The sequence below is a fragment of the Loxodonta africana genome, chromosome 1 (genome assembly GCF_030014295.1).
Source record: "Loxodonta africana isolate mLoxAfr1 chromosome 1, mLoxAfr1.hap2, whole genome shotgun sequence".
NCBI lineage: Eukaryota > Metazoa > Chordata > Mammalia > Proboscidea > Elephantidae > Loxodonta > Loxodonta africana.
The window spans coordinates 103,810,256-103,824,378 of record NC_087342.1 but is presented as its reverse complement, the minus strand read 5'-3'; the positions used below and the strand labels follow the sequence as shown (position 1 = coordinate 103,824,378).

At 41.3% G+C, this 14,123-nt stretch overlaps 1 protein-coding gene across 11 annotated transcripts in view; it reads right to left on the bottom strand.

The window, feature by feature from the left end:
* Positions 1 to 26: 26 nt before the first annotated feature.
* The window catches only part of LOC104845806 (adenylate cyclase type 10-like), a 63,798-nt gene continuing 49,701 nt past the window's right edge, over positions 27 to 14,123 (bottom strand). For 9 of the 11 annotated variants that reach the window (XM_064285645.1, XM_064285633.1, XM_064285609.1 and 6 more), the window contains 9 exons: positions 6,691 to 6,863; positions 5,930 to 6,086; positions 3,303 to 3,507; positions 3,117 to 3,213; positions 2,389 to 2,507; positions 2,016 to 2,133; positions 1,372 to 1,570; positions 656 to 869; positions 27 to 139 (listed from right to left, as the gene is read on the bottom strand). In XM_064285645.1, the coding sequence (XP_064141715.1) occupies positions 72 to 139; positions 656 to 869; positions 1,372 to 1,570; positions 2,016 to 2,133; positions 2,389 to 2,507; positions 3,117 to 3,213; positions 3,303 to 3,507; positions 5,930 to 6,086; positions 6,691 to 6,863 (1,350 nt within the window). In that variant the 3' untranslated portion in view covers positions 27 to 71. Of the gene's footprint in view, positions 140 to 655; positions 870 to 1,371; positions 1,571 to 2,015; positions 2,134 to 2,388; positions 2,508 to 3,116; positions 3,214 to 3,302; positions 3,508 to 5,929; positions 6,087 to 6,690; positions 6,864 to 14,123 lie in introns of those variants that run through there. The other 2 variants (XM_064285596.1, XM_064285649.1) reach the window with 2 other exon arrangements.

Here is a 14,123-nt window from a genome sequence, read left to right as displayed (position 1 = left end):
GGGGCAATTCCTATTGGATTGTGCTATAGACAATAAAGGGAATCATGGTCCCTTCAGATGTTTTGTTGTTGTTAACATACACATTCTTGAATTTCTCCTTCATCCATATTCTCCTTGACATCAGCCACTCTGTCAAATCCTGAAAGCAGGCACATAAAGAATATCACAAAGAATGTTCTCAGCAATTACAAATTTAACTCATGGTCTTGGGAAAGGAGGGGGGTGTTCTGGGTCCCAAGTCAAGGAACTATATTCTCTTTCTTTTTTCTTGTCCCACATCTTACCATTATAGACACTGCATTGTGACTTCTGAGGCCTTCTTTTCCCTTTAGTGGCCATGCAGTCACTCCAAGGGAATGACATAGTTGTTTAAGCCGGGGCCAAGGAAGAACTTTCTAAGCCTAAAGGTTATAGATGTGGAAACACAGGGCTGAGAGGGAGTGAAGAAATTGCTCTGGTTAAGAATCTATGGGATCCTTGTCTGCCTAGACTGGGTCCAGCACCAGTGAGATGCGCTTACTACTGGAGCAAGGACTAACTCCTCATATCTGTGTGTTCCTTTACTTTAGAGGTGCAACCTTTGGCTGCTTGTGACTAAGAATCTGAGACTATTCTTTATGACTCTCAGAGAAGGGTTCCAGGAAGGAATGCTTACCCTCTATTCCTAAATGTCCTTCATAAGAATTGTTATCCTCCAGGAATTCTTCCTTCATCCAAATCTTGGTCAAGCAGGTGTCAAAAGGTCTTAACATGTTAGTCAAGGGCATGGATTCTCTCTTTCCACATTTCATTACAGATGCTTTAAGCTCAGAGACCCACTGGTGATAGACAGGGCAGGTGACACATCGAGAGAAGAACTCCTTAAAGTACTGAAAGGAAAGGAAGGGTCATTAGCTCAGGGATTTGTACTTCTTTCCCTAACTGCCAGAACTTACAGCAGTCCTCACTGAGGACTGGGGGGACAGGGAGGAGGTACTGACGACAAAGTGGGCCCAAAAATCTGGTTCTAGGATACAGAGGAATTAGAATGTGTCTTTTAGACTCAGATGGCAGGGCTGTAGGGAGATGTGCAAATTACAAACTGAGCCATAAGGTGGGTCCACTGAGAAGACCTAATTGGAATTTGGTAGTAGCTGTGCAAACAGGGAAAGTTAAGGAATCCAGTCCTGACCCAGACTCAAGACTATCTGAGAGAGTGGGTGAAGTAGGTGGAAAGACTATATTCATAGGTGGAGAAACCCAAGGCTCAAGTAGGAAAAGGAGACAAAGCCAGTGAAGAGAAGAGTAAGGGAGAGATGAAGGTGGTAGAAAGAGTAACAGAGAGTATAATTAAATGAGTTGCTAGCTTAAGGACAGCGGAGAAAAAGGTACCTTGAGGGTCTGGCTGCAAGTCTCTGGGGGGATGTGTGTGAAGACACTCTGTGGCATTTTGTGCAACATCAGCACCTGGCATTCAAGGAATCGAACAAAACCATGTGAACCAAATAATGAGGCATTTGTTCTTTCCACCAACTGGCAAGCCTTGGAGAGGTGGTGTTCAAACAGGTCCCACTGTGAGTCCTGGGCAAACCTGGAGGGAAAGAGTAACAGCTCTCAGCTCTATCCCCTGCTTGCCAACCACGGCTCTTTCATAAAATCGTCACTTCTTGAAGGCTCTAAGACCTCCTGAACAATCGGAATTGTGATACTGGGAACTCACATGCAATGACACTTAAAAAGAGAACAGTGATATTTAGCCTTGCCATAGGTTACTAGAGCACTTAAATGTAATACTCATCCACTCAAAAGGTTACCGTATTACTTAACTCTCAGCCTATAGAACTTCATCCTCAACCTAGAGAACCCTTCTAGTAAGATGGTAGGGTATGGGAGGTCAATGATCTTTAAAAGTAAGTTAGGCAGCTGAACTGTCCTGCCTGGAAGGGTAAAGGAGATAGCTTAAATGATCTCAGGGTGTCCTTACATGTCTACCCTTCCCCACAGACTCTGAGTCAGACTCTCGTGCCCCATATTACCATATGGCCAGGGAAGAGTGGACCCCCAGCATGACATTGCTCTGAGAGGTTAGAACACAGCTGTGCTCATAGTGCTGGATGAAACGTAGACATTCCCCAAAAGGTCGACACAGCAATCCTGTGGGCAGAAAGGGTAACCAGGCTAGTATATGTTGTCAAGGCAGGAACTGGGTATAGAGGGTATGGGGCACAGGGGTGGAAAGAAAACCTGAAAGGCAGACACCCCTGAACCACAGTGGTCCCTAGTCCTTAGGGAACCAGGGGCCTCAGCCATGCCTGAGGGACAGGCTCATGACTGCTTCTGTTCCACACCTAGGGCCCCATCCGAGGTCTGAATCACTCAGGAGAACATCAGACCCAGGGCAAGATTTACCTTTTCCGTAGAGCAGCAGATCTAAGCAGGCAGAGTAGAAGCAGGCCAGGCCAAGGACATCACGACCCTGGGAAATGAGCGCCCACTGACTCTCCAGGACATGGACACACAGATCAAATCTGCCAAGAGACAGAGCCACTGGGACCAGTGAGGGAGTAGGGAGGACAATGCAGGAGAGGAAGGGTGTCTAACAGCCTAGGACTCCTCTACATAGCTTCATCTATACAGGGACCATTTGTAGCTGGGATCGGATGTGTTCCTAGTCAAAAACCAAAACTAAATGAAACCTATTCCGACTCATAGCGATGCTATAGGACAGTGTAGGGTTTCAGAGGAGCGACTGGTGGATTTGAACTGCTGACTTTTTGGTTAGTAGTCGAATTCTTAACTACTGTGCCACCAGGACTCCAACAGTCAAAGGAGGTGGGAAAATGCCTGAGACAACTTCCAGGGTCAAGCTGCTGCAATTCACTACTTCCCTGCAGAAGTGAAAAAAGAAAGACTGGCCATGAGGGAAACGTGTAGCCCACGAGGAATATGTAGCAGCTGACTGCACTCCCACTCCTGACCCCACGCACTTAACACAATGCTTCCTGGGGTGGCTAGGGACAAGACAACCTGATTGTATAAATGGAACAGCATCTCTCTCTCCACCCCATACTTCTCTGGGAGAACACACCCACCCCTCTTAGACAACAAATACAATTGACAAAAAATTATCTTAATACTTCTTCTTCAGAAATGCAGATCTGAAGAGAACTGAGAGAACCAGATTCTCCAGAGCTGGTTTCTTGAAGTGTCTGCATATCTCATAGGCTTGAACACCTGAGGAGGTTAAAGAGCAATGAGTGAGATCTAGCTGTAAGCCTGGACTCTTTAAAAGCCCTAGACCCACCAACCCTAACCACCATTACCCAGGCTGATGGAGAAATCAAGATGGCCGAGGCAGAGTTTGGTATAGGCTAAGGCCTGCATGAGCTGGGCTGTGGCCAACAATTCCTCCCTGGAGAACCAACATACGCTGCTCTTCTGAATGGCCATCTTCTCAGAGTGCAGCCACTTCTCCCTGTCACCCATGCTTTGTGAGTACTTAGAGAGGTCCACATAAGTAGAGATAACCTGTGGGACAGCAAACATGGGCAAAATATCCCCATTGTACTTTCACACCAGATGTCCACCTTGTCCCTTTCCTGTGTCAGAACCCACTATGATACCCTGTTGCTCAACCAATCTGAATCCTTGGTGTCCCTACCACTTGCCTCTACTCTTGCTATGAAAACATACTCCTCCTAATTTGATCATTCTCACAAGATCATTCCCACCTTGAAATAAACCACTTTTTCTACTTGCCCCTCTCTTTCTTCCCTAACCCAAGACTTTGTCCTTCGAAACACTGGTCAAACTGTACCTCTTCTGTGTTTTCTCAATTAAAGCCTCTGATTCTTCCTTGGAGCTCTTCAGAACTGCTGCCTAGAATCTCTATTATAATTATAGCTAGTTGATAGCTCTCTTCTTGAAACATCATCTTCACCAGGTTTCCAGGATACCATGCTTTTTTGGTTTTGCTCCAAACTTCCTGGCAACTGAGACCTGGCAGGAGGTCTCAGTTTCCTTTGCTGGTTTCTCATCACCCTGACCTCTTAAAAATGGAGATTTTTAACTCAGTCTGTGGACCTCTTCTTTTTTCTACATTCAGACCCTTGGTGACCTTGGCTCAGGTTCATGGTTTTAAATATTTACACGCTGATGATGAATCCCACATTTCAATTTCCAACCCAGACCTCTTCCCTGAACCCTAGACGTGTCTATTCAACTGCCTATTCAACATCTCCACATGGATGTCTAACAGGCATCTCAAGTTAAACACGTCCAAATCTGCTCCCAAATTTCCCCCAAATATGTTCCTCCTGAAGACTTTCCCATTACAATTACGAGCATCTCTATCCTTCTAGAGGCCCAGGCCCCAAGTCTTAAAGTTATTCCTAACTTTTCTTTTCTCACATCCCAGAACTGATCCATCAGTTGCTCCAAAGACTTCTTGGTTAAAGCACATATGATCCACACAGTGGACAACTCAAATATTCCCTTTGGTGTTCAAGTGCATCACACACATTAGGTTTACTCTCCTAACTGGATTATTTTAAGGTTTACATGAAAATAAGTTATATACACTCCAATGAGCAGAAGACATGACTGGACATTTCATAAAAACGTAAATATATGTGACCAATAAACATGAGAATGTTTTTTATTAATAGATACATATTAAACCACCATATAACTTTCATTCGTAGATTATCAAGTTCAAAAAGACTGATAATCAGCTCTACCTCTCAAAAGTCTACTCTTCCCTACCTCTACTGCCCCTGCTATGGTCCAAGCTACCACCATTCTCTTGAATGTGTTACAGCAAGAGCCTCCCAACTAGCCTTCCTGCTTCCATCCTCGATCTCCTCTTCAGTTTGTTCTCAGTATAGCAGCCAGAATAATCTTATCAAAATGCAATTTGACCCTTCTTCTCAGAACCACCAGTGGCTTCCCATCTCTTTCAGAGTAAAAGCCAAAACCCCTACAGTGGCCTACAAGGCCCGCACCATCTGCCATCCCAGCCCTCTCCAATCTCTCTGATCTCCTGGTTGTCTCCTCTCCTCTTCCTCCCCTTGAGTCACAATGGCCTCCTCACTGTTCTTACATACAAAGGGCATGCATTATGCATTCACTGTGTCCTCTGTCTGGATACTCTTCCCCAGACATCCATGTGGCTTTCTTACCTCTTTCAGATATTTACTCAAATGCCACCTTCTCAGTGAGGCTTTCTCTGATCACCTCATTTAAAACTGCAACTCCACCACCCAGAAGTCCATATCCTTCTACCTCCATTTTATTTTTCTCCATTGCACTTACTATCGCCTAACATACTATATATTTTACTCATTTATTATCTGTTTTCTCAGTGTAAAGATCAGACCCTGGCACATAACTGGTGTTCATCAAATATTTGTTGATGAATAGGAGAAAAAGACAGAGAGAGCCAGATATGAAAATTAGGAAGACATATTTTCTTTCCTTCTTTTTTTCCTAAATCAGCAATTCTAACCCCTCTAAAACAAGGACTTATTTGAGAATTTGATAAAAGCTATGACCCTTTTTCTACATCCCCAAAACCAGTTGCCATCAAGTCGATTCCAACTCATGGCAACCTCATGTGTTTCAGAGTAGAACTGTGCTTCAGAGGGTTTTCAAGGGGTATAATCTTTTGGAAGCAGACTGCCAGGACTTTCTTCCAAGGCACCTCTGGGTGGATCTGAACTGCCAACCTTTTGGTTAGCAGATGAGCACTTAACCATTTGTGCCACCCAGGGTGTTCTTTTGAATATACACACAAAATTCTGTATTCAATTCAGGGAGTTCACAATAATCCCATACCTGGAAACCCCTCCATAAACTCCAAATTGGTAAGCCTTGCTCAAACACATAATCAGTGTTGTCCAGTTAAGCCTGGGCTGTTGTGGAACCATGCCAAAACCAAGAACTTGCTCACCTGGGCTTCATTTGAGAACTCCTCGGCTGAATTCTTCTGCATGAGCGTGGCCAGGTAGGCAAACCTGCGATTGCTGGTTGTGGTCTCCAGGTTATAGAGCTGCCAGAGCAGGGAGAGGCAATGCACCCGTTGCTGCAGTACTGCCAACTTCTTCTTACTGTCGTGACACACAGGATGGTTGGCACACGCTTATCCTGCACAACTCCCCAACTGTGCCTCCCCACAAGAAATTCAAGTCTACTCAACACAGTGCCACCTCCAGACTTTCAAACTCAAATGCTCCTGGGGTCCCACTGCTTCTAACCCCATATGCCATTTTAATTCTTCCCTCTTGACCAGGAAAAGTTTAGAGAGATTTTTTAAAAAGTTAATTCTTTGGGTTTCTATTTTTGGTGAAGGTATTTCCTATAAATTACTATAGCTTAATAATTATGGGTAATTTAATGTTATTTCTTTACTGTGTATATGGATAGTAATACATGTATCTATGCATGTGTTTGTAAATAGATATACACACAAATATATGTATCTTTATTTCAAAGAGATAGTGTATTACTACTCTCCAAAATCAAAAGGAGTCTTCATTCTGCTATGTTTCACTAGCTGGGGGAGTAAGGTGGAAGAGCTAGAAATGGTAACTGTATGTACTTGAAAAGAGGAGTTTTAGGGCAATAGATGCAAAGCTCCAGGCTGGGTCCTAGTTGAGGTACAGTTCTCTGTGGCCCTAAAGGGGACCAGAGTAAGTTGGACTGGCTTCTCACTTCTCACTAGGGTTGTTTGGAGGCTGGCTCAGGAAACAGGAATACCAATATTTTTCCAGGAATGTTTGGAAAAGGACACCAAACCAGGTCCAAGGGAAACTCCTTTTCAGTAGTCGAAGGGCTTGCCTAGCCAATTTTTTGGCCAAGGTGATCTGTCCCATGTTGAAACAGACCTGGAGATGGAAAAATGAGCAATAGTAATATAAGTGTGGGAATAGTACATGGACACGGTTCTGAACATCACACACTGGCTATTTTATTTGGGGATGTGTAGCCGAGATGACTGAGGTGCTGGGGGTGAGTTGGGTTGGAGGAGAGCCTGGTCAGCAGTCACACTAACAAGCACCAGGAGGGCCATAAGCAAGTAAAGGGGTGAGAAAACGGAATGATGGAGAAGGTACCCTCCTTTCTCATATTCCACACATGTGGCACTGAGCAGTAGAGAAAGCTGTGATTTAGGAAGAGATATTGCTAGAATAGGACAGGATAGTCATTTAGGTAGAGACTCAGATGCTCTCAGATGCTACAGAAACAGTCTGAAATATCACCAAATCCCCCGTTTCTCCTCCACAGGTTGTGCCACCATAGCTGACATGGGTGGGGCTTGGGGAGGTGATCACAGACCTTCACATTCTAAGGCTCAACCCATGAAGTAATAAAGATTATGTGATTCCAGAATAGTCTTGGCAGGCTGCACAATAACTTCTTATGAAGGGAAAGAAATAATTATTTCACTTTGCTCCAAAGACCTCTCTGTTAAAGCACAAATAATGCACCACAGTGGACAACTCAAATATGCCCTTTTGCATTCAAGTGCATCATACATGTTACGCTTATTCTCCTAACCAGGTTATTTTAAGGTTTACATGAATATATATGACCAATAAACATATGAGAATGTTTCTTATCAAGAAATACATATTAAAACACCACTTGGCTTTCATTTATACATTACTTTCATTTATAATTACCAAGTTTAAAAAGACAGATAATTGGCAAGGATATGAAGAAATAAGAAAAATCAAAATTGATATAATATTTTTAGTAGGCAATTTGGCAATACACTTATTAAATGTAAGACTGTCCATATCTTCTGCCTTAGCATCTCCAGCCCTGGAAATTTCTCTCACAGAAACAGTCTCATGACACAAGAGAAATTTACAAGAATATTCACTGTAGCAATGTTTATAATAACCAAAAATTAGGGACAACCTAAATGCAGATGAAGGGGAAGATGGTTACATCCACTATGATGCATCCATTGACGGAGTACTTGTAGCTGTGAACTGTGTGATGGATGCGTACAGCAACATGCAAATATGTTCAATCTGTACTAAGAACGAAAGTCAGCTGCAGAACAGAGTGTAGAATATGATCCTATTAAAAGTAACTAAAATGATGATATCGCTATGTAACAGCTGGTGGAATATGCACCAAATTACTAATTATGTTATGAGTTTAGTGGGGACTCTCCCTGGCAATCTGCTCCTGGAAAGATTATGGCCTAGGAAACCCTAGTGGGGAGTTCTACTCTGTCCTGTAGGGCTGCTGTGAGTTGGAATTAACTTGATGGCACGCAACAACTCTCTGTATTTTATGTTTCTCTGTTTTGAATTTGTATAACCTTTTATCACATTTATAATCGCACATCAAAAAACAAAAAATTAGAGGAGGCAGGGCCAAGATGCTGGAGTAGTCAGATCCCTCTTACAACAAAGACTTGAAAAAACAAGTGAATTGATCATATAACAAACTAGGAGCCCTGTACACCAAAAGCAAAGTTCGGGAACCGGACTGAGCGGCAGGGGGAGGGAGAAACAGTTAAGCAGCAGCAAGGAGTTGCCAGACCTGACCCGGCAAGAACTGGCGCCCCAAAGGCTGATTCCAGTAGCATTCGGGACACGTTTTCTACGTTGAGAGAGAACAAGCAGCATACAGTCTGCTCAACCCTCCAGAAGGGAGAAGTGGCCTTCAGTTAGCAAAAATTAAGTACCTGCATTTAACCTACTGCGATCCAAACATACTCCTTCGGGAAAAACCTCACTCCCACTTACCTGCTCCTTTCCTGCTCTGTACTGGGTTCCAGCCGGCTGCATCCTGCCCTTGCCCTGAGCCACTCTCCGGCCCTTGGAGAGGGAACAAGTTAACAAACAGGGAAAAAATAATTTGCTGGCTCCTTTTTTTTTTTTTTTTTTTCTAAGCCGGGAACTCAGGGCAGAAAACAGCTCCTTTACCCAGGGACAGGCATAAGGGGTCCATGGACTTTAAATGCCTTTCACTACTGCATAGACCTGTGTGAGCTCATTTTAACAGTGTAGGCCCTCATTAGCACAGTAAAATAGAGTATATACCTGAAGTCTAACTTCAACTGTTTCAGCTACATGGTGGAAAGGCAGGTTCGTGACATTTGACACTGTTCTGCCTATTAAGCATGATCCTTACCTACCCGTATCAGGGCCCTGAGAACTGCTGGTTCCACGCATGACACCAAGCTACCCGTGACAGGGGTCCAAGAATAAGTGGTACCTCCCAGTACTTACAGCCAACAGCAGTGGGTACCCATAGTCTGGCTGCAAAAGCCACCCACCTACGTGCTCTAAGGAACAGCGGCATGCTTTCCTCACAGATACTCAGGGGCGGTTGTCAGCCCCCTGCCTCGCTCAGTGTGTGACACCCACTACTGCAGCCAGATACCTGTGCATACACCAATCACCCTTCCTTGTCTAGGACGGCAGGTGAGGCCTTTACCACACACTTGGTGACTGACTACCAGGACACCTGAGCTGAATCCATATAAGAAGAGTGAACGGACTGCTAGGCTCACATACCTGGTAACAGCTCTAACCACCTAGTGACAGGATGTTAGAGCTTCTAAGGCGCCAATAATCAAACTAGCTCATTCAAGCAGCCTATTTGGGCATATCAAAAAACAAAACAAGAACCTAGGACACAGTAAGAAAACATAAAACACATACAATAACTTATTGATGGCTTGGAGACAACAGTCTATATCAAATCACATAAAGAGGCAGACCACAATGACTTCAGCAAGCTTCCAAAACAAAGAATCAAGAAATCTTCTGGATGAAGATAACTTCCTGGAATTACAGGAGTACAATACAAAAGATTAATATACAGGACTCTTCAAGAGATCAGGAAGGAGATCAGGCAAAATGCAGAACTAGCCAAGCAGCATGGAGACAACGCATTAGGGGAACTTAAGCTGATTAGACAAGAGCGTAATGACAAATTTAATAGGCTGTAAGAATGCAGAGAGAGACAGCAAACAGAAATCCAGAAGATTAACAATAAAGTTTCAGAATTAGACAGTTCAACAGAAAGTCATAAGAGCAGAATTAAGGCAATGGAACTCAGAATCAATGAGACTGAAGATAAAGCACTTGGCACCAACATATTTGAGGAAAAATCAGATGAATGATTAAAAAAAATGAAGAAACTCTAACAATTATGCAGGACTCTATCAAGAGGAATAATCTACAAGTGATTGGAGTAGCAGAGAGGGAGGAAGAGAATAACAGGAAATACAGAGAGAATTGTTGAAGATTTGTTGGCAGAAAACTTGCCTGATATTGTGAAAGATGAGAAGATAACTATCCATGATGCTCATCGAACCCCACACAAGGCAGATCCCAAAAGAAAGTCACCAAGACATATTATAATCAAACTTACCAAAACCAAAGAGCAGCTAGGGATAAACAAAAAGTCATCCACCAAGGAGAGTCAATCAGACTAAGCTCTGATACTCAGCAGAAACCATACAGGCAAGAAAGCAATGGGATGACATATATAAAGCCTTAAAGGAAAAAAATTGCTAACTAAGATTACATATCCAGCAAAACTGTCTCTCAAATATGATGGCAAAATTAGGACATTTCCAGACAAACAGAAGTTTAGGGAATTTGCAAAAACCAAACCAAAATTATAAGAAATACTAAAGGAGTCCTCTGGTTAGAAAGTCAGTAATATCAGAGAACCACCCAAAATTAGAACACATGACAGAGTGACCAGATATCAACCCAGATAGGGAAATCACAAAAATAAATCAAAGCTAAAACACCTGAAACAGGGAAACAGACACGTCATTACGTAAAATACGACATTAAAAAAAAGGGGGACTAAAAAATGTAGTCATAGATCTTTCATATGGAGAGTCAAGGCAATATAAAGAAATAAAGGATTGCTTTAAACTTAGAAAAATAGGGGTAAATATTAAGGCAACCACAAAGGAAACTAACAATCCTACACATCAAAATAAAAGACAAGAAAAACATCAAGACTCAGCAAATACAAAATCAACAACAATGAGAAAGAAGAAAATATGTAAAGAAAAATGACTCAGCACAGGAAATTAAGTGGAACAAAGAAACTGTTAACACACACAAAAAGACATCAAAACGACAACACTGAACTCATACCTATCAATAATTATGCTGAATGTAAATGGACTGAATGCACCAATAAAGAGACAGAGAGTGGCAGAGTGGATAAAAAAACACGATCTGTCTATATGTTGCCTACAAGAGACACACCTTAGCCTTAAACACACAAACTAAAACTCAAAGGATGGAAAAGAATATATCAAGCAAACAACAATCAAAAAAGAAGAGTGGCAATATTAATTTCTTACAAAATAGACTTTAAAATCCATCACAAAGGATAAGGAAGGATACTATATAATGATTCAAAGGTCAATATATCAGGAGGACATAACCATAATATTTATGTCCCCAAAGACAGAGCTCCAAAATACATAAAAAAAACTGTAACAGCATTGAAAAGAGAGACAAACAGCTCCACAATAATAGTAGGAGACATCAACATACCACTTTCAGTGAAGGACAGAACATACAGAAAGAAGCTCAATAAAGACACACAAGATTTAAATGCCACAATCAACTGACTTGACCTCACAGATATATACAGAACACTCCAAGCAGCCAAGTATACTTTCTTTTCCAATGCACATGAAACATTCTCTAGGATAGACCACATATTAGTCATGAAGCAAGCCTTAACAGAATCCAAAACAATGAAATATTACAAAGCATCTTTTCTGACCATAAAGCCATAAAATTAGAAAGCAATAACAGAAAAAGCAAGGAAAAAAAAATCAAACACATGGAAACTGAACAATACCTTGCACAAAACCGACTGGGTTATAGAAGAAATTAAGGACAGAATAAAGAAATTCATAGAATCAGATTAGAATGAAAAGACATCCTACCAGAACCTTTGGGACACCGAAAAAGCAGAGCTCAGAAGGTCAATTTATAGCAATAAATGCACACATCCAAAAAGAAAAAAGGGCCAAAATCTAAGATTTAATCCTACAACTCAAACAAACAGAACAGCAAAAGAAACCCTTGGGCACCAGAAAAAAGCAAATAATAAAAATTGGAGCTGAATTAAATGAAATAAAGAAAGGAAAAACAATTGAAAGAGCTAATGAGACCAAAAGCTGGTTCTTCCAAAAGATCAATAAAATCAATAAAACACTGGCCAAACTGACAAAAGACAAAGAAGAGAGAAAGCAAATAACCTGAATAAGAAATGAGATGGGCAATATCACAACAGACCCAACTGAAATTAAAAGAATCAGAATACTATGAAAAATCATACTCTTAACAAATTTGAAAACCTAGAGGAAATAGACAAATTCCTAGAAACGCACTACCTACCAAAACTAACACAGAGTTAGAACAACTAAATAAACCCGTAACAAAAGAAGAGATTGAAAGGGTAATTAAAAAACTCCCAGCAACAACAACAACAAAAAAGCCCTGCTGACAGCTTCACTGGAGAATTCTACCAAACTTTCAGAGAAGACTTAACACCACTACTACCAAAGGTATTTCAGAGCACAGAAAAGGATGGAATACTCCCAAACTCATTTTACGAAGCCAGCATATCCCTGATACCAAAATCAGGTAAAGACGCCAGAAACGAAGAAAATTACAGGCCAATATCCCTCATGAACTTAGATGTAAGAATCCTCAACAAAATTCCAGCCAACAGAATTCAACAACATATCAAAAAAATAACTCACCATGACCAAATGGGATTCACACCAGGTATGCAGGGATGGTCTAACATTAGAAAAACATCAGTGTAATCTACCAAATAAATAAAAGGCAAGTACCACATGATCTTATCAACTGATGCAAAAAAGGTATTTGACAAAGTCCAACACCCATTCAGGATAAAAACTCTCAGCAAAACAGGAATAGAACTTCCTCAACCTAATAAAGGGTATTTACACAAAGCCCACAGCCAGCATCATCCTAAATGGAGAGTCTGAAAGCACTGCCCTTGAGAATGGGAACCAGACACAGATGCCCTTTATCACCACTGTTATTCAACATCATGCTGGAGGTCCTAGCCAGAGCAATTTAGGCTAGAAAAAGAAATAAAGGGCATCCAAACTGGTAAGAAAGAAGTAAAAGTATTTTTATTTGCAGATAATATAATCTTATACACAGAAAACCCCAAAGGGTCCACAAGAAAATTACTGGAACTAATAAAAGATTTCAGCAAAGTATGATACAAAATAAACATACAAAAACCAGTTGGATTCCTCTACACCAAGGTCAAAGACAATGTCAAAGAAGAAATCACCAAATCAATACCATTTACAATAGCCCCCAAGAAGATAAAATACTTAGGAATAAATCTAACCAGAGACATAAAAGACCTATATAAAGGAAGCTATAAGACACTACTGCAAAAAACCAAGACACCTACGAAAGTGGAAAAACATACCTTGCTCATGGATAGGAAGACTCAACATTGTGAAAATGTCTATTCTACCCAAAGCAATCTACAGATACAATGCAATCCCGATCCAAATTCCAATGGCATTTTTTAATGAGATGGAGACACATCACCAACTTAATATGGAAAAGGAAGAGGCTCTGGATAAGTATTACTGAATAAGAACAAAGTGGGAGGCCTCACACTACCTGATTTTAGAACCTATCATACCACCGCAGTAGTCAAAACAGCCTGGTACTGGTACAACAACAGATACATAGACCAATGGAACAGAACGGAGAATCCAGACATAAATTCATCAACCTATGAGCAGCCGATATTTGACGAAGGCCCAAAGTCCATTAAGTGAGGAAGAGACAGTCTCTTTAACAAATGGTGTTGGCATAACTGGATATCCATCTGCTAAAAAAATGAAACAAGACCCATATCTCATACTATGCACAAAAACTAACTTGAAATGGATCAAAGACCTAAACACAAAATCTAAAACGATAAAGATTATGGAAAAAATAGGGACAATGCTAGGAGCCCACATACATGGCATAAACAGTATACAAAACATTATTAACAACGTACAAACACCAGAAGAGAAACTAGATAACTGGGAGCTCCTAAAAATCAAACACTTATGCTCATCCAAA